This window comes from Amblyomma americanum, chromosome 10 (genome assembly GCF_052857255.1).
Source record: "Amblyomma americanum isolate KBUSLIRL-KWMA chromosome 10, ASM5285725v1, whole genome shotgun sequence".
Classification (NCBI taxonomy): Eukaryota; Metazoa; Arthropoda; class Arachnida; order Ixodida; family Ixodidae; genus Amblyomma; species Amblyomma americanum.
The window spans coordinates 20,072,313-20,093,323 of NC_135506.1; the positions used below are offsets into that span (position 1 = coordinate 20,072,313).

Genomic DNA, 21,011 nt, shown 5'->3' on the forward strand with positions numbered 1-21,011 from the left:
TGTGATGTCCTTGAAAACCAGACCACTTGTGTAAAGAGTCTTTAGCACTAGATATTTCCGGAAAAATAAAATTCTCTTAAAAGTCAGTCAGTTACTTGAAGGTACACTTCCTGATTGTGATTTGAAAGAATTGTCTGCGAGTGAAACTTGCGAATATGTTGCTTTTCGCACCCTGAATGTAGACCAGCGCAGGAAAGTGCGCAAAAGGCGAAAAAAAAGGAATCTTTGCATCTCTTCCCGCTGATGTTTCCAATTTGGCCTGGCTTCGCGAATGGGAAGCGCTACCCACAGCTGACCGCCTTGCGGCGTGGGGCGCGGCGCCCTCCGCCTCATGCCCGCAATGCGGTCGAACTGAAACTCTGAACCATGCCGTTTTTGAATGCCCAGTCGCGCGCACTTTCTGGCGCTTGGTAGCACGCATGTTCCAGGTGCGCATGCGGTGGCAGAGTCGCAGTCGCGATTTCTTTGTTGAATTAATAATGTGTGTGGGTGCTTATGTACTCTGGAAAAGGAGGGGACTTGCTGTCTTGCGGGGACGCCCGCAGAAATTCCCTTTACTGTACCACCTTAGAACTTTGATGCAGAAACACTTGAATGAAGAACTCGTCGTGTTGGTCTGTCCACGCCCATCCTTCTGTATTAAAAAGTTTGGCGAGTGTTGCTCATCTTTTCCTTCCTTGTATTTCACCTAAGTGCATAACGAGGCTGCTTTAAGCCAGCTCGTGTAGAAACCACGAATTGTCCACCGAAATGTCATTTGCATATATGTGATACCTGTACAATGATGACTCATTGTGATGCCCTTGGAAACCAGACCACTTGTGTAAAGTCCTTAGCACTGTAGATATTTTCGGAAAAATAAAATTCTCTTAAACAGTTACTTTCAGCACGCGGCAGCGAGCGTGGCTTGGCTTGAGCCAGCTAGGCAGTCCCGTGCACTTTCCTTTTATTTCTTCCTATCAGTAGCAGCAGCAGCAGCATAGGACGTCTGAAGTGGTAGTGCTCGGCTTGCAGTGTGCGTCATACGACCGCTTGATGATGCCACACTATTTTTCTTGCCATCTACGAGTAAACACACAGACACACACGCCGTCGGCTTTTCTTGTAAGGGAACTAATAATTCTTTCTCATTAATACTACCCACAAGGCCATGGTACTCAAACCAGCACTCGGTTTCACTCGCCTAGAACACTTCCTATTATTTATAAGCTTGATTACACTTAGCGGGGGCACCCAGTGTATGTGCTTATACAGAAACACAGACACACCATTGGCGAAGCTAGCCTTACCTATCTGTGACAAAGATAAAATATACGCCTCATTTCTTTTTTCTTCTGGCACGAGTGACCGTCATTCTCTGAAACTATAGCTTTCGAAAAAAAAGATATGGAGCTCAGTAAAACCGGTTTTTCAATTCAATCCGCCCCGCCGCGGTGGCTCAGTGGTTAGGGCGCTCGACTACTGATCCGGAGTTCCCGGGTTCGAACCCGACCGCGGCGGCTGTGTTTTTATGGAGGAAAAACACTAAGGCGCCTGTTTGCGGTGCGATGTCAGTGCACATTAAAGATCCCCACGTGGTCGAAATTATTCCGGAGCCCTCCATTACGGCACCTCCTTCTTCCTTTCTTCTTTCACCCCCTTCCTTATCCCTTCCCTTACGGCGCGGTTCAGGTGTCCAACGATATGGACCTCCTTCACCCCGCGACGTCACGAAGATGCGGTGGCGCTGATGTTAGCAGCGACTTTCGCATGGTAGGCAAAACAGGTTCCGGTTGCCCGTGCCTACCGCAGCTGCCGCAGCTACCGGCGGCTGCTTCAAGCCTGTGCACTGCAGAAGCAGCATGTATTGACCAGCTGCGTCACTGCTGGATCCGCGTAGTAGCATAAAAAATATTAAATTAGCCTCGATAGGTTTCTCGCGCATAAATGCCGCATTCGGAAACTGGCTAACAGGCATTGGGCCACGGTAGTAAAGCGCGAAGTCTGGGAGTCGATAGGCACTCCCACTCAATGCACTTAATAGCATGCAAGTTTCTGCGTTCATTCACCTGAACTTCAGGATAGTATAGGCTGATAATTGCTCAAGGAAAAAAAGACATATGTAGCTGCACACATACTTATCACCTTGAGCCGGGGTGCACGGGGCGCCGACAGGTTCACTCGCCCCCAAGGAATGCGTTTTTTTGTTAATAGCACACCATGTTTTAATGGCGCGTTTTATGGCATTCAATATTTACTTGAAATTGTTTCTTGATATGACGACATAATTATTTCATTCGAGTAGAAAGAAGTCTGGTAAGTTGTGTCAATCTTGCGCGGTCGCGTACCTTAAGTGGGCTAAACGCCATATGCTTTTTCATTGTATCATGCATGTGTCATGTTTCATGAGGTAATACATGATCGCGAAGCTTGTTTGGAAAGAAGCAGCCGCAGGCGTGCTACTAACAGACACGTGGCGAGATTGAGAGGGGACGCGGCATGAAAAGTGTTTTCGTTATTCATGCATGTGATATGTAACTAAACTTGGTGAAAATATGAAATTCATACGCTAGTTTCAGTCTTTCTTTTTATTTATAGCTATACCTGGTGCAGTTCTGGGCAATTATAATTAACACCGTCGTCAAGTCTCCCCAAGCTCTCAAATAATTGAGTAGATAGTGCGCAGTTTTTTTATGCCAGCATGTACATAAAGCCCTGTTCTGTATGATGACGCGATTAGTTCTTTTTCTATATGATCAGTACTTATGCATGCATAGTTACATGAAAGCGTTTCTTACAAAAAATAACACAATACTGCACCTGTAGGGAAAAAAATCGAGAGATTTATTACGCTCCTCAACGTCTCAGGAATAGTTTGCGACAAATGGAATCATTTGATTTTCATGCGAATTGCGAAGGTAAGTGATCCAGTCGCAGAAAATGTGAGAGGTCAGAAAACGAACCTTAAAGTTTATTCCCTCGTTTATGGCATCTTCGCTTTCGCTTTGGTCAAAGAAATGCGGCACTGAAATCAAAGAAATTACCTCACAATTTTTGACGACCACACTTCTAAAAAGCGTAATTTATAAATTTGTACTCAATATTTTGCTATAATTTTTCGTCACGAAACTAGACTTCAGGGCTAGGAAAGAAAATAATTCTAGAAATCAAAAATTTTCACCAAATCGACCAGCTTAACAAGAGGACAAGTCGGACTGGCTGGTGCGTGGTCATGCGGCTAAAAACAGCGCTAAGCGAGACAGAAGATCGGGGACACGACGCTGTCCCCACTTTTCGCGCAGCGCGACACGTACGTATGTCAGCAGACGATGAGCGCATGTCTGCTCCGACGAAACAACGCCAGCACTTCCCCTCACTACTGTCCCGAAATAAAATCATTCCGGCTAGAGCAGAGTGTCAAAACTTGTTTTATTCAATGCCTAGCGCATAAATAAACGGCAGGAACGCTTTCTACATATTTACTATTAACCATATATACAATACACAGTGGCAAACTATTTCTCTTTATAGGCCGCACGTGACCAACGCGAGCTCGTGTACTTCGACAAATTACTAAGTTGGAAGCATCGACCATTGCTATGATTCGCAGAAACTGGAAACGGGCCTACAAGCCTTGAAAACCCGCGCTCAACACCTATCCGCGACGCCACTCCCCGACCTTTTGCCTACCACGAGCTCGCTAGCGACTGCAGCGCCACCTTGTTTGTTTACAAACATGCAGGAGGTCCATATGAGACAGATACTGCGCCTTTTCCTTTCCCCAAAAACCAATTATTATTATTATTAATTCAATCCGCCGCTTGGTACAAAACCTTTTTGCTCTCCTTCAGCTCCTCAGAGTTTATCTCGGAAGAATCTCCGAATCAATAAGCTACTCGAGTCTTAAATGGTCGTACGCGACCACTTAGTCTATAACGATCGTGACGCGGTTTTGTGCGCAGCACTCGAGATAAGCACAATAAGAGGGACAAACAAATCACTGTTCGCGGCCAGTAGTTAGCAGCGGTCCCCGTGTCAGTTTATTACTGTTATTTTAGGCCACACGCTAACCAGCCCGGTTCACCATAGATTTCCACAGCCTAGTTTACACCCACCTTACACACGACAGCCCTTAGGTGGGCTAAGTTAGCCGACCTAAGGACACGACATATTATGCCGCTGAGCCTTTCATTCTGCTTGTAGCGAGAAGAGCAGTTTCTTTACTTGTGGAAAAATTTTAGAAAACTAGAATTTTTTTTTGCAATACCCAAGCCGTTCACTGGAAATAGTTCCATGTCAGTTAGCAGCAGAAATATTACGTTAACATCGGAAAGCTCGGAGGCATAAAGGGGGTCAGAAAGCAGCTACAAAGCACAAGAGAACAGTTATTTTAGTTAAAGTACCCCCGCCTCACACTTTGCGATGCTGAGTAAGCAATCTTCTGCAGGGGTGTCCGTGTGGATTTGCTCCATTCTTTTTGCTATTATTTCCTTTAGTCGTATCAGCTGGTTTAACTGCTACAATGCTGACAGTTATGTAAGCATCGCAGAAGCTGGAATAATACAAGAGCATAAGGTTAAGGCAAGACTACACGAAAGAATTTTCTGACTGCTTTTGAATGCTATAAATTTCTTTTTAGCGCGATTAGTGACTAACCGAAAGTCGTGACACCATTTCTTACATTACGCAAAACGGCATTCAATTCAAAAGTCACATCGTCAATGAAACTGTTAGATAACGACGCGGTTAGATAAAAGCCGCTTCATTCTGTATTCGAATATATTAACACGCATTGCCTTCGCACTAGCCAGAATGATTGGAGCTAGTCCGTGCACCCCTTCAGCTAGCGAGTGTGCCGTCGGCAGCGCCAGTATTTCTGTTAGTCCCAGAAGTGCTCATACGATTGTCAACGCTGCGACGCGATGCAAATTAAGCCAAAGCTATTGCAAAAAAAAAAACACTAGACTCTCTAGACTGCTGCGATACACGCTTTGCTCTTCTGCTTTTCGTACAGTTTGCCTCGGAAGCGGGGAAACTGCTGTGGCTCTCCCCAACACCACAATAATGCCATGGCTTTCTGCGAAGACGAAGTCGATGCCAATAACAAAAGTGGCCCTCCGCGGTGGTAATGAATGTTCAGAAAGAGAGTTTGGGAGTCACAAGACCCCGCTATATGGCCCGTATCCTTAATGCGGGACACCGCACGACGAGGCCCCGTCTCGCGCCCGCTTTACCAGAGCCGTTTGGGACTCGAGTGTGAATTAAGGAGGGCAGTCTCCCATGCATCTCGGGTAAAGGAAGGTGAGGATTCTGAGTATATGCCCGCACCATGTGAAATATATCGCAAATCTATCTACAATGCGGGCAACGCGCCAATCTATGTTGGGATCAGAGTGTTTCACTAAAGCAGGACAGAGAGGAGTTCCTGTCTGCAGGCGCCGCATAGTTCGCTCCTCCGCTTTACTCAGCCCCTTGGCAGGGGCTGGGTAGAGGCGGTGGCTGTAGCAATAATGAATTAAAATTTCGCGGAACCGCAAAAGCCGATGATGAGCTTCTGAGCCAGTCCCCGCCGCGGTGGCTCAGTGGTTAGGGCGCTCGACTACTGATCCGGAGTTCCCGGGTTCGAACCCGACCGCGGCGGCTGCGTTTTTATGGAGGAAAAACGCTAAGGCGCCCGTGTGCTGTGCGATGTCAGTGCACGTTAAAGATCCCCAGGTGGTCGAAATTATTCCGGAGCCCTCCACTACCGCACCTCCCTCTTCCTTTCTTCCTTCACTCCCTCCTTTATCCCTTCCCTTACGGCGCGGTTCAGGTGTCCAACGATATATGAGACAGATACTGCGCCATTTCCTTTCCACCAAAAACCAATTATTATTTCTGAGCCAGGAGAGCTAGGATGAGGAGCCCGGTTTGTCAGCGCTCGGGCATCAGCGACCTCATTGTATCGTAGACCCTGGTTGCCAGGAGCCCATATTGTCTGTCTGATTTGGATAGGTGGCAGCCCCTCTTAGAATTTGGGAGGCAAGAGGAGATATTTTCCCTGCTAAGTAGTGATCACAAGTCCGACGAGAGTCTGTGATAACTGTTCTCGATTTCGGATCCGCGGCAGAGATAGCTATTGCCACTTTCTGCGCTCGCGTTCAATTTGAGGTCCGAGAGGATAGCCCATCAATGTTCATTCCCCGGTGTGGCGCAGTGGTCAAGGCGTGAGCCGGAGTACCCGGGATCGAACTCGGACGTGGAGCCCCGTGTCGATGGAGGCGAAACGCAAAAGGCGCCCGTGTGCTGTGCGATGTCAGCGCACGTTAAAGATACCCAGGTGGTCGAAGTTATTCCCGAGCCCTCCACTCCGGCACCTCTCACTTCCTTTCATCTTTCGCTCCCTCCTTTATCCCTTTCCTTACGGCGCGGTTCAGGTGTCCGCCGAGGTGTGAAACAGATACTGCGTCATTTCCTTTCCTCAACCCATTTTCAACAAAAGTGAAAGAATATTACGCGAAAATTGCGCTTCCCCAAGCTTCACCAAGCTGAACTCCTGGACACGTTTCTTATTATGTAAGAAGTTTTTGTATATTACCTCTCCCCCTATCCTCTCTTCCTGTCCCCTCACCTCTTTCATTTCATTTCTCCATTCTGTCTGCTATCCTTTATTTCCGCTGCCCCAGCTCAGGTGCATCAGTATCGGTGGCAGATGCCGGGGCTAGCAAAAATCTTTTCCTTCCTTTTTATTATTGTTTTAACAAAAAAAAAACACTTACTACTACCAAGCTGAACACATCTCTGTACAGTCCCCATAATTTCACCCCTCGCCGCCAGGACAACGCGGCGATGCCGCCGCGCCGCCAGATTTGAGCTTGGGTTCCCTAACCTACCTCTGCTACTCTGTTTGTATCGCGAGATTATAACTGCACCAGTAGTGTTAAAAGCATTAAATCAATGCTGGGATGTGCCGTGTTTAGTACACGTCGAAAGTACGTCGAAAGGATAAGGATAGACCACGCTGCTGATGACACGGCGCCGCCCTTGTAGAAAGCTGCTTCCGCCTGATTGAACCACGAAGATAGATTCTTAGCGTAGAAATGGTGAATAGTGGAATCGAGGATCCGGTGCTATTGTGAGGCTGCCGTGGTCGATGATGAAATTTCGGTGGAGAAGCGTATCTACTGTTTGGGTCGCCAGTTTTGTTGCACAAGCTTGATCAGTTCAAGAGTTGAAGACACATGTGAACAGCCTGAAGGTGCAGAACATATTGACTTTTTTTTTTTACAAGAAAACGCGTGCAGGAGAGGACGAGGCAAAGAGAGGCAAAGAGAGAGGAAGGAAGGCGACTTCCCAGTATTGTTGTGTTCCCCTGTTCGGGGATGAGAAGCATGAAGGTTTTGCCAAATAGTCATGGGTCGCGCCCATACATGTGGCGTACCCGTCCGGTGTATTATGCAGAGTAGCGCCCGCTGCAGCTCGAGCAAGGTTTCATAACGCACGAGGTCTACCTAGTGCTTCATCACTGTAGTCATTTTGGTATCAGATGGAGTTCGTTTCGAATTCAACAGCCATGTCAGACAACCACTCGGAGAGATATTCAATGTCTTCTTAATCACTATTTTCTGAATGCTGCATGAAACAGCTCGCTTCTGAGATACATCCCTGTCACCGGCATTAATCAAGCGTGCTGCCATTTAAATGTAACCATAGCTAAGCTAGATATGCTCAAAAGGCAAAAATATGAATTTTTTTCTGAAAATTGTCGAGCAGTAAACTGTCTTTGGCAGTAAAAAGCAAAACAACATTGGGCTCAACGAATGTAACTCGCCATTGTCGATTATAGTAAATCGTTTTATGTGTACAGCTCGAGGCTGGGAGTTAAACAGTTAAACTTTTTTTTCCCTTTAGTATCCAAACAAGCGCATGATGAATCCTTCCATGCACAACACTGAAGTTGCTTACATGGTGCAGGGCATTTTTCTTTTCGCGAAAACACATCACTTCATGCATTAAGAGAAAGTGTCCACAGGGAAAACCTAGCCACAAATGATACTACAACTTTTCCTAAGACTAATACTTCGCTCTTGTGTGATTTATGCTTGGCCGACGTGAAAGCTACTCATCTAAATTACTCACCAATTTTCGGTTGACCTACCATGACTACTTCTTTCCAACTATTACTCTAAATATGAGACCTTCTCGTAGTTCGGCCGGAAAGCGTTCCTAAAGAAATTACCAATGCGGAGCATTAGGCGGCAGACATAGCTTTTGTACAAAATGTGGAATCGACTTAAATCTGCATATTTGAGTACGAATACAACCCCTGCGTAATAGTGAACAAACCGCAGAATGACGGACACTAGCCTTTTGTTATAATTTTTTATACAATCATCGATATTTCTTGCTGTAAAGTATGCAACATTTTTTTATTTGTGATAATTACGAATACCGCCAATTGGTTACAAGAAAGCGAACTGCAAGCTGAAGCTCTGCAGTCCATTCACTGCATTGCATTTGGATTCACAACCGCATTTATTTAATCAAATATCAATGTGCACGAAAAGAGAGGATGCTACAATCAGCTCAGTGTGTGTTCATGTATTTTTTATGAAATAAAAGTAAACAACTGAAATCAGTAAAAGGGCCCACCTGATGGCGAGCAAAACACAAAAGTATTTTACTACAACGAGTATTTTACATCACTGACTGACGGTTACGTAGCCGACGCTGCCGTTCAACCGTGGATTCTCGGTATAAGGCCAGTTCGAACGTCAGTTCTCCGTCTTCGAAGAATCCCTTGTCTGTGAGTGCGTCAAGTTTTGTACTGTAACTGCACTGGAAGCAAGTTGCGTCGTGCCGGCATTGCCTTTTCAATTTCCTCAAGACGCGACACTTGCTTTCGTCTTTATGCAAGAGTCTGACTTCGGATCGACGTGATATCAAGTGAGAAGACTCAAGGAGGCCGTACGACTTCAAGGAGAGCGTCAAGTCCAGACCACTTTTCATCGGGCGAGTGTAGGCGCCAACCACGACATACGTGTCCCTGCGATGCCAAAAAGCCACCTCGTGCCGTTTACTTGAAAGACGATCGGCTTCTACCGTTCTCATGCCCGTGCAGTTTGCGATCTTCAACTCGTAGGTATAGTTCAGCAGAGACGCTTTTGTAGACAGGCGTTCAGCAGCGTTCCCACCATGCAACATATCGATCTGTAAAGACGGGTGCATGCCAGTAATGGTCGCGCTTACCTCTGAATGAACATTCTCTCGTAAGAGTCCCATAAAGCTTAGCGGCGATTTGGCTAATACTTCGAGCCTGCGAAGGATCAGCAACATCTCTAAGCGACAAGGCATGGCCTCTCCTGTTGCTCCGCCTCCAGAAAAGCCAGCTGTGCTTTCTTCAAAATCTCCTCGCGACTGTTGGTCTGGAGCAAGATTCGAAGGAATGTTTGCAGCTATAAGCAACAACTCCCGCTTTATGTTATCGGCCGACTCAGTAAGCAAACGTATGGCTTTCAACAATTCCGTAGCGTCATTCCTGTATTGCTCCATAAGATGGTTGATGTCAGTCTGGAGAGCAGGCGCTTGATCTTGGTACGGGTTCCTTATGACCGCCTTCAGTTCCCCCATGGCTGCTCTTACGTCTTGAACGGTAAGATGGCTGTCTTGAGAAGACGTCTGCTCTGCAGTGGCTAAAGCTGTGCTGCCGCTGCACCCAGCAAGGATGTGTGCCGGAAGGTCCTTGTGTACGACTCCGTCGCCGCACCGGAGACATTCAATTGCATGGAAGGTGCATTCATTCTCGTAGTGTCTCAGGACGGCAGCCATGGTGCCCACGAAATCACAGCCGTGGGCTTCATTCCAGCAGTGGGCCTTGAAAAGAAAAATGTCAGAAGTCGTTTATTGTAACGAAGAGCTTAAAGCGCAAGCACACGAGTAAGTCTCAATGCTTGAAATTTATTCAAGCTCAAGCCGCCACTTATCAATCCTCTGCCTTCAGCCATGCCGGCAGATGGCACGAGTGGTAGCATCACGTGTTGGACCCTGCTTAGTGCACGATCAGTGACAACTCGCCGTTCCGTCTCGCGTGGCAGATTTGAGTAGAACTGATTAAAAAAAAACTCACAAGACGATAACCACTGTGCAATGCACGATTCAGCGAGAGCTGTCAAATTTTTTTCATTTCGCGACGCACTGACTTAAAGAATCGGAGAGACATTCACGTACGTATAGCAATATAGAGCAATATTTTGAGTTATTCGCACATACTCGATCCTCGCCTAGCACTCCTCTCCAGTCTGCTACTCCAGGCGCGCGGCGCCAGCTCCGCTAAGCCTCTCTTCAGGCATCCGTCCGCTATCGCCATATTCGCCCGCTTTCTTCCACGGCAACCCTCTCTCTTCCTCATCCACGGCAAGAACCCTCCGACGGTAAATGCTCCGCACTCGTAAAACCCTCCTCCGTCCACGATAGCCCAGCTCCTTCCCCTTGATTACCATCCTCCGGTTACGCCGACTACTACCACCACTACCACTACGTCGACTGTTACCCCGGAAAACGGCCCTTTAACAGCTGTCGCTGCAAAACGTGCTCGACGGTTCGACGTCATCCGTGTTTGGCGTCATCCTCAAGTTCGACGAATATCAAGACTCATAAAAAGCTGGGTTAGATACTAGTCAGTACAGGACACTTCAGAGCAGCTGCCCTGAGTAACACGAAAACAGTAACCTGGCCTCTGTAACGAGAGTAAAGGATGTCAAGTTGTGCGGCACTTACTGCACCATATTGATTGTACACGAGCAACGTTGGGCGCAGTCGACACAAATCGAGTGGATACCAGCGCAAGAACGACCAGCATTCGTAAAGCGTAATCGCGGCACCACGCGCCATTTTCAGAAGATGTCACAGCCCTGCCGCCCGGAACGGGCGCCCAAGAACACCACGTACCTGTTCAGGGACGAGACGAGAACACGATTTTGAAGCAGATATGCAGTGCCCTGATGGTGTGATAGTTTTCCGAAAGTCGATATTTTTCACACTTTGCTTCAATATCCGAAATATTCCCACTACAAGATGTTGAAGTCTTATTTCAGGTAGAGATTTAGGAAATTCGTGTTCACATCCCAGGCACGCTGACCTAAACTGTGGACCCAAAATGTAGTCTGGTTTGGTTTAGTTTATGGGTGTTTAACGTCCCAAAGCGACTCATGCTATGAAGGATGCCGTAGAGAAGGGCTCCGGGAATTTCTGCCACCTGGGGTTCTTTGACGTGCACTGACATCGCACAGTACACAAGCCTCTAGAATTTCGCCTTCATCGAAATTTAACCGCCGCGGCCGGGATCGAACCCGCGTCTTTCGGGTCAGCAGCCGAGCGCCATAATCACTGAGCCACAGCAGCAGCTTAAAATGGAGTCTTTTCAACAATGGGTGGGTAGGCAATAGCATCAGGCGCCCTAGCTGCGGAGTGACTCGCACAGTTCGTTTGCTTTTGCGGACTTATAGAGTATCCCAAGCACACTGAACCGGACAATAAAATCTGCTATTTCCCAGTCGGCGGATATCAAACCAATCCTACTGGTACGCACCTTCAGAGCAGCCTTCTTCCTTTCGGGGTACGTATACCAACCGCACTCATCTTCAGAAAACGCCTCCCTGTCCAAGGGACACACGCTGCCGCACTTATGGACGCTAGCTCTCAGGCAGGATTCGCACAGGGAATGCGAGCATGGAAGCAGCACCGTCTGCTTGGAAATCGTGCGGCAGAGGCCACAGACACGATTGCCGGGCACGTCCTCAGCAAGCCGCGTCGGTCGCCAGTTGACGCCAGCTACGTGGTCACGCAGTAAGTGCAGCACCCTGGGTTCCTGATATGGCATGGCTGGGTTCTCACCCCCAACTGCTGCACTGATGTGAAAGTAAGTCCTTCTCTTATACCCTTATCGCACATGTCCCCATTGGCAGGCCGTTCACCCGTCTTCAGTTGCTATGGGGACTAAAAGACAGGTCACTATCGTATAATACTGCCATAGCAATAAATGTTTTTTATAGATAAAAGAAACAAAGGTTTTGAAAACAACTAGTGCTCTGTATAACCGTCATTACAGCTCGCACACAGCCATGAATCACTTGTCCTACGTCGTTCTTCTACTGTGTGTGTTTTTTCGGAGCCACTATTTTCCTTTCTGGATCATGAATCACACCTCCACGCCTCACAAAAGCTGATCGTAGCTTCTTATGATTTCGTCCTTTCGTGTTATGGTTACGGCATTACGAAGGTAGAAGATATCAGCGTTCGGCACAACACTGACTGATCTATAGCGACGGTTCAAAGGGAAACCGTTTGCGTGTAGCGAACTCAGACACCCCATCTCCGGGGCACGGGTCAAAGGGCTACTGTGGCTTCGACATTCAGAGGTGAAATCTATCAGTTGTGCAGATTGTTGTGACCTGAGGGTATACACGGTGTGCAAAGCAACGGCCGCACAGCTGCTGGGGAGCTTGATAAGTACACTGCGGGAGAGAGCTGGACGCACCGGCCGCTCGCCGTATGTTTACATTACATCGACTCACTTTAATTATGTTTTTATTTATTTACAAATACTGCTGTCTCAACGATACCAAGCAGGTGGGCGTGTCGTACAACATTTTCTCTCGATTAACATCAATTATAAATAAGCTCTTGCGTTTAACATGTGAAAGAGACCGAAACATGGGAATAGAACAAAAGTGAACAAGCACGCATTTCAGTTATGTAGAATGATTTTTCCGTAATCTCACAGAAATGAACTTGCATACGCTACCCCTCAGAATAATGATAACCTGATGAAATTGCAGAAAAAACGTCACAGAATGTCACGACGCAAAATACAGCAGCAGCGCCTGGTCAAAATTATCAGTGGAAAAAATTTCAGAGGGGAGACCATTCCACTGACTAACTGTGCGAGGAAAAAAAGAATATTTATACAAGTTAGTACGGGCATGGAAAGGCAGCAGATTGTGAGCGTGACGGTGCCTTGACACGCGTGGCAGGTAACGTTGAATGAATGGCCGTCCATTAAATTCTAGCGACTTGTCATACATCGTGAAAAGAAATTTAAGTCGTGCTATAGTTCTTCGCAATTCTAAGGTAGGGATATGGTTGTCATCCATGAGTTGTGACAGGGAATCACTGGGCCTGAACTTGTTGAAAATGAATCTCACTGCTCGCCTCTGAACCATTTCAAGTTTATGTTTATGTTTTAGATGAAAGGGATCCCATACTATGGCTGCATACTCTAATTTCGGCAATACGTAAGTTCTGTAGGCTAGCATTTTCAAATCAGGAGGTGATTTTCAAATAAATTCGTTTTCCTTGGCGCTTGTGTCGTAATACAGGCAACGGCGGTTGCAGACGAACTGGGTCAGAATTTTCAGGGATGTCAGAGCACTCTATAAACTCACAGGAGACGCATTGTCAGACCTTCGTGGGTACCTGGACAGGAAATGCGGCCTGGAACGCGCAGCTTGATCAGATTTCGCTTCGCTTAATCACCTTTATCGGTTCTTACTATCTTTTCTGCTCATGACATTAGAGGATATTTGAAGTAATTATCGCGTTACTGTAAATAGTGAGGCATTAGGTGCGATTCCGGTGGCTCAGTTTCTTTGTTTCGCTACTGACCTTAAAGCCACAGGATAGAATACCGGCTGCGTCGGTTGATGAAGGCGAAACGCGAAAACGTCCCTGTTCTGTGCCACATACGCGAACATGAGTGAACACCAGGTGAACCAGGATAATCCAGAGCCTTTTACTACCACGTCCATCAGATCTCATGTGTCGCTTCAGGACGTGAAACCTCGCAATTTACAGCTTACAATTTCGCTGTGGCTTGTGCGTACGCCATTGAAAGAAAAAGTTGATCGCTGTTAGGACATGGCATAATTCAGCACTACATATTTTTCTGTTCTTTTCAGCAGCACTTTTCATAGTTCTACGCAGGAAAGTAAACACGAGGACCAGGTGGGCTCATGTTCAGTGAACGAAACACGCGATCCCAAGTGCACAGTGCACTCATTTGGAGCTGTGTATCTTGTAGAGCGTACTCAATGCATATTTTTGGCCGTCCACGGAAGCATTCATTGCTTTTCAAGCGGAGAATCTTCCTAAGGCTAAGCGCTCGCATTATTCCGTTTCAATGGCTAAGGACTGCCCGCAGTGCAAAGAGCAATTTGCGTGTGTTAATACTGGCGTATGCCGCAGCGGCTTATGCTGGAATTATTTCCGGGCGAGCTAGGCATTACAGTCAAAGATTTAGCCAATTCTGAAGAAGAAGCACTATTCGTAAAAGCAGCCGAGGACGATGTTGCACTGAGTGGCATAGTATTTCGCCCCTCGTCCACGCGCACCACTTAGTGGCTACAGCTTTGTTGTGTTTGTCTTCGACCTCGGCGTATGTGGAGTTGGTTCTTCTGGACAGCTCATGAACGGGCTAACTTTTTTACAAAGGCATACCTTATCTGCTGCATTCCGCAGCAGAAATCATACAGGCAGCAGTCCTAGCAACTAACGTCGGCCTCCGTCGTAGAGCAACTGCATGGCCCACCGTACCGAACACATTGTTGGAAGCAGCCAGCAGGCACCTTTCAGTGACGCCCCATGGCATTGCATGGGTCGTATATTGCACGGTATCTGAATGTCATCGCCGGCGACGCGCACTTGGTCCGATTTTGTAAACCAGCCCCGGTATATCCAGTGCCACGGAGGCTTCTTTCGTCAAATACGGGTGGGGACTAAGGGCTTTTGCTCGATCACTTTTTGCGCCTTCCGTACAACGTGCGAGCGACCGGACCACACGAACCGGACAACCGCCGGACGGCCAAATCCTGATCCGGCCTCGAGTTGGTTCAACTTCAACTTCCATGCGGTTGTGCGGACCCGCATGACCGCCGGATTGCAGTCACTGGCTGCTTTTCGGTGACGCTTAGGCCCCTTGTCCTCATTTGTGCCAGGGCAAAGATGACCGTACACGAAACCGATGAGCGAATCATCATGCTGAGTTTTGTAATCATCTGCACTAAATTAACAGAGATGTCTTCGAACCGAAGACAGAGGCACGCAGTGGCGGTGTCACGTAATATTTATCTGGAGCCGTTTTGAATTGTTGCCAGCGTTCCTAATCCCCAAGGTTCTTTACGGACCACTGCGATTAACAGCTTCGTATGGTGATTTTCCTATGAATGCAATAAAGTGCACAGTACAGTGCCGACTGCCCGTTTAGTGAAAGCGATTTATGGTCGGTGCGAGTGCTCTTCGGACAAGTCAGTGAACTTTCCACCTACAAGCTGTATATTGTCGATTTTCACGAAATCCGCGACGCTCCACCAGCGCCGCGAACCAATCTAAGGACGGTCGGCTGCGCAAGTGGATCGCCGACAAATTCAGGCTTTGGTGTTAAAGGTCTGAGAGCGAAAGCTCTACTACGTTAAGTACAACTTCTGATTTAGCGTCGGTTCATCACTGTGACCTTCAAAGCCTAGCAAGGTCAAATGAGGACGAAATCATTCTGCCATAGCCACGATATACGTAAGTATATTATTGGGGTACATCCAATAACCAACTAGCATCAATCACCACTGACAAGCGGTCATTTTACCTTTGACCTCGCCATTTGACCTTTGATCTCTGACCTTGACCTTTAGAACTGAGATTCGCATCGCCTGATGGTGGCGCCATGCGATGACGTAGCAATGACGCCACACCATTCTGCGCTATAAATATCGCCGGCCTTGCTTTCCACTGTCTAGTAGGTTCAGCCGGGTTTAACCTCAGCCAATTTTTCTGTAAAAATATAAGAGAGATGTTACATGATTTTTTCCATTATAACGAGGCAGAATAGCCGCCAAATGACGTTGCATCCGTTTTCTGTGGCCTGCCTTACACAGCAACAATGTGAGCAGCAACTTTCTGCGCTGTAGAGTAACGCTTGCGCGAGCACGACAGTGCGATTTCCACCATGTGCAGTTCATTATAAGATTTCCACCAAGAACCGATTATTTTTTAGAACTGGACTTGCGTATGTAAATAGGAGCCGCTTCTACAAAAAAAAATACTGCGGAGAACACATGAATAACGCGCACATTTCAAGCGAGAAGATAATTGTGAGTGAGTGCGTTTGTAATTGCACGCCTTTGTCACGGCACGTGAGTGTGCGATATGCCGCTACGTTATCAACGGAGAGCGACGGGTGACATGATTTCATTCGTATGCCATTCCATTGTGATTTTTGCTTTTGCGCTCTGGCCAGCCGTCACTGTAATGAGTCAGTCACATGAGCGGATGCAAAGCGGATTAGAATTCGTTACAGCTGCCTTGCATTCATCACGTGGCTTCCATACGAAAGTCTGGGAAGGCATAGAGTTGAAGGTGCATATGTCGTCGCTTCGAATCTCTGCCGCAAACTATAGCCTTCAACTTGACTAGCAGATGTAACCTGTGTGCAACGATAAATCGTATGACACCACCCGGAGGGCAGTACGACAAACGGTTGCGTCACAATTTTGGTACGAATATCGGCAAAACTGGCACCACAAGTAGGTCGGCCAATGGCGAGTGCTCGTCTTGCTGTTTGCGTCATACGACTGCTTGATGACGTCACCCTGTTTCTCTTGCCATCGCTGGGATTTTCTGTGCTATCTACCAGTACACGCGCACACACGCCACCGGCTTTTCTCGTAACAGGACTAGTAATGATTTCCCATTAAAAAGACAAAAGGGCGCAGCTTTATCACTTAATGTTCAGGCACCAGTGACGGACGAACTTTTCTAGCTTGTTTTCTACGCGAGCAGCCATTATAGTCGCTGCCATGCTAGCACATAGAGCTTAGTGCCAAAAACTGCGTGCTTCTAGTTATGCCATTTTTGCCAGTTTTGCAAGAGTGTTCATCGCCGATTTCATAGATTCGAAATTCTGTCTAAAGTTCGTGGTCCCTGTAGCTCTTCGGTTTTGAAACCGGATGCTTTCAAACGGCCCAGATGGCGATTTCTCCATTATCTCTCAATTATTTCATTAGACATTTGAGAAACGCGACTATTTGGCTCACGTCAGGCTGGCACTATCGATACGAGTGCACCTAAGATGTTCTGCAGTTTTTAAAAAATATGCTTTTATAGTTTGAAGGCCGCTTTTTTTTTCTTCAGAAAAGCATGGTCAGCGGTTTAGCGCATCCGAATACAGCTAAGACATAATGATTACTAACAGTATCTTCTTAACTAATAATGAGTAGTTAACTTTTTAATCATTAGTCTTAGTCTGCTCATTTAGTGAGAGGCATGGGGCCCACCGTAAGTAATACCCATATCAGTTTTTATAATTTCGAAAACGCAGTTATTGGTGCTGTGGCCCAACAAATTTTGGCTATTTCAGCGAGTTACGTGCACTGGAGGGGTTGCTTCGTATGTAAGCTTCTCGAAAGCTTACGTATTTTGGCGCGGTGTAGCCAAAATGGCCCGATGTGGGAAAAGAGAAGTGCAGAAAGAAAACCACAAGAGCATTATTAGCTTTGCTTCCCTCAACATTGCTTCAACAACGTACAGGACATTCCTACCAATACAGTTTATGAGTCACTAGAATTCGTACACAATCTGCGCAGCAGCAGTCGCATTGCGCGCCGATGCTGTTAGGCAACTCCGAAGGCCAGAAATGACGGCCGTCGCAGTGGCGCCACCTCTCGTGGACAGTCCAAACTGTTCCTTGTAAACTGTCTCTTCTGAAGAGCGCGATGCCGATGCACACACGTAATTTACCTACTTTTAACGCGTACTGTTTGTCATGAAATGGAACCTCGAACTACATGCCCGTTACAATCGGACACAGAACTGAAACCACGCTTCAGCCAGTGCGCTGTACAAATCCGGGGCGCGTTACATTCGGAGGGGTGTTATAATGAATGAATGTATCAATCATTCATTCATTCAACCAATCAATCAATCAGTCAGTCAATCAATCAAATCTCTTAATTTCGCAATCTGAAAAAGGAAATTGAGGAAAAGGCTGCGCAAACTCAGCTTGACCGAGGCCTCCTTCTCCAAGGGTACAGTGGCAAAGATATACTCCATAACAACCCAGATAGGTTATGTAATCACTAAACACATTCATAGACAAACGAACCTATGCATAATTAACAGAGATATTTTGTAACAAATAGAAAAAAATATTAGAGCTGTAATATCAACCATAGATGCACGTATGCGTAACACAACGAGTTGAACATTTATATAGCCGTACGGTAAAGTTAGTGGCAGTGGTGTTCGGTTTGTTCAAGATACATCGATAAGTTCACGCTATTAATGCGTGTCCCTCAGAACGAAATCATTGAACATACTACGAAATGTGTGCGAAATGTTTTTTCTTGCATCCTCTGTACGCGAGGAAGGAATCCTCTAGAACGCTTGACGATGTAATAAGCTTCTGTGCAAGTCAGCGTAAATTTGCGAGGCATCTTGACCGTTCAGCACTGCAGTTAAAAACCTCTTTATTAGCTTATAAGCATAAATGTCAGTAGCCTTCACTAAGTTGGCTTGTAAAAGAGTGGCTTTGGTAATTAGCGGGTATTTATCGCAGTTCTACTGCGTACGCTATCCAAACGAAGATAAGATACGGTTATCGTCACCGTGCACGTATCGCCCGAAACTCCGAAGGCCACCCCGAGTGCGAACGCAACACGTGGTGCGCGCATCTGCCATCCACTTCGCAACTGGAATTATAATTATGTAATCCCACAGTCAGAGTGAGGTATCAGTGAACATACCTAGCTCTGCTGTCTGGCATAACCCATTACATACTGTCTCATCAACCCAGCTCTGTTTCCATCGCCACCAGTATGATTCCAGCCTCCCGCGCTATGACCGCCAGATACCCAGCAGGCTTAGCTTTGTCCCTACCTTCACCACCATGAGTTCCCACCGCATACTCACCATGACCTCCAGTACCGCTACCAAGAGTTCTATAGCCACCATCACCGTGTCCATCGTGTCTCCAACAAGCCTAGTATTACTTCCACAGTCAGCAACATGCTTCTAGGGCGCCCATTATCGCTCCCATCACGTCCATCACGATTTCCAGCATGAATCGCAGTCGAATTTTCAACAGCGTAGCTTTACGCCCAAAGCCGAGGGCACGCGAATATAGAGCACGGCCTATTAGAGAGCTCCGTGTGATATTCCAGTGCTCGCCACTCCCTCGTCCTCTCCGCTACGGCCGCTTTAAGCATGAAATGCTTTTAGCTTCATTCTCGGCACGCTCACGCGGGCATTGTCCCGAAAACTGCAGCGAGGCGCATACAGAGATCGAAGCCACACCGAGAGACGGAACTTGACGAAACAGTCAGAAGTTTTCTGTCCCTATGATATCATGCACAAACGAAGTACTGCAGGTGTTCGCTCCGCTGAAAACTACTAACAGAAGAGCACCCGCTTCTACTCTACTTCGCACTATTGTCCACGAGTGTAAGTAAACTTTAAATGAGCATGTTTATGCTGTGCGGTACTCAGCGAGACCAAGGGAAAACGTTACTTGTTTTCTGTTTATCTCTGCTCCTTTTTATTTCTTCCCAAATTGGTTCCTTCACAGGTACGACCCCGGTGAACACCCACAATAAGCGACAGTGCTATCACTCACTTGCTAACACCTTATAGCCCCCACACAGATAGGAACGGAATGTTCGAAATACATTGGCTCTTCAAGACGACTTGCAAGCACGCGTTCCACCCCAACACAATTATTGCGGCGAAGAGCAGAAAAATGGAGCGCTTTTGCAAGCTGGAACCCAGTACTCCACAGCAAATGGCATCCTCAAATCATCACGTCAATGTGCAAATTTTGTGACGAGGCAGCAAGTTTGGTACACATGGTGCGGACATGTCCGACTAAGTACGATAGCTCGTGCACTCTAGAATCCTGGGAGTTTTCGCACTGCAGCCCAGACCATAACGTCCAGCAGGACATCATCAGTCAAGCCTTTGCTGCTGCTCTGTACCAAGGAATCCCGGCCGACGGCTAGGGGCGACGGGGAAGATGGACTTCTCTCCTGGCGTTCATTGACTGGTGTTTCAATAATGTTTTTTCTCTCTCTCTCCAGCTTCCAGTTGCTCCAGCTACTCCAAATGCTCCTGGCAACTGCTTTTTACAATTAGAGCTGAAATTAAGGGAGCGGCTGTCTCCCCTGCTTAACATGCGATCGATAAATAATGGCAGCGCTGCAATCCCTCACTCCGTTCGCAGCAAAAATTTGCTCTGAGATGTTCCAGTGGCAACCATGTCTAAGTTTACGTTCTCATCCTCAGTAAATTGAGGAGAGCATCGTCAGAGAACTGCGGGGAACCGGAGACGAACCTGCAGCGAAACCTGAGGACGAACCTCTCGGAAAATTTTGAAATTTTTCTTCAAGTACTGCAGTGCGGGTCGCAGCATCTGTGAGCCATTCTAGAATTTTACTGCGACTTACCTGTAACGTATTTCATGCTTATGCCTATATTCTGGGAGGTGAGATAAACTACATTTTTGTATGTTCACTCATGAGCTCGTGTGGAGTATCAATTAATTATTTCTGCTCTTTAACAGGCAGGCGATGAAAAAAAGCTAAGTTTTCGGCGCTCAGAGGACAGCGGCGTTAACGGATTCCTCTATCACAAAAAAAATTATGTTATTTCGGTGATAATGCAGATAGTTTTTCTATTTCATATGTACTGCAGCTGGAGCCATTCCTAAACAGATAAACATGTTTATCATTGGTTGCAACTTCAGTATCAATGAGAACTTCAAAATCTGCCTTTTTAAATGAATAGGAAGTATTTTTTAAAAGACCAGTGGGTGATATTTGCAAGTGAACAGCGCAGAACGAAAGAACACAGGCAGGGCACAAGCACTAACTTTCAACAATCTGGTCTCCTGTTTATGCCCCTCGACCAGCTTTGTTCAGTTCTAAAAGGATAACCAATATGCGCAAGCTGCTATTCTGGCAGTATGTGAAATCAGGTCGCACATGCACGCAATTGCGCTGAATACAGTTGCAAAT

General features: G+C 46.8%; 1 protein-coding gene across 1 annotated transcript; it reads right to left on the reverse strand.

Moving 5' to 3' along the window:
- Window positions 1-8,578: 8,578 nt before the first annotated feature.
- On the reverse strand, window positions 8,579-11,840 carry LOC144106656 (uncharacterized). Its single transcript, XM_077639493.1, has 2 exons — window positions 11,546-11,840; window positions 8,579-9,831 (listed from the first exon to the last, which is right to left on the reverse strand). Exons 1-2 carry the CDS (start codon window positions 11,834-11,836, stop codon window positions 8,656-8,658), a joined length of 1,467 nt encoding a protein of 488 aa, XP_077495619.1. The 5' UTR covers window positions 11,837-11,840; the 3' UTR covers window positions 8,579-8,655.
- Between the last annotated feature and the right edge of the window lie 9,171 nt (window positions 11,841-21,011).

Coding starts and splice junctions, on each gene's coding strand:
- LOC144106656 (XM_077639493.1), bottom strand. CDS start 11,836: ATGCCATATCAGGAACCCAGGGTGCTGCACTTACTGCGTGACCACGTA. Junction 9,832..11,545: donor GGAAGAAGGCTGCTCTGAAG/GTGCGTACCAGT, acceptor TTTCTTTTCAAG/GCCCACTGCTGGAATGAAGC.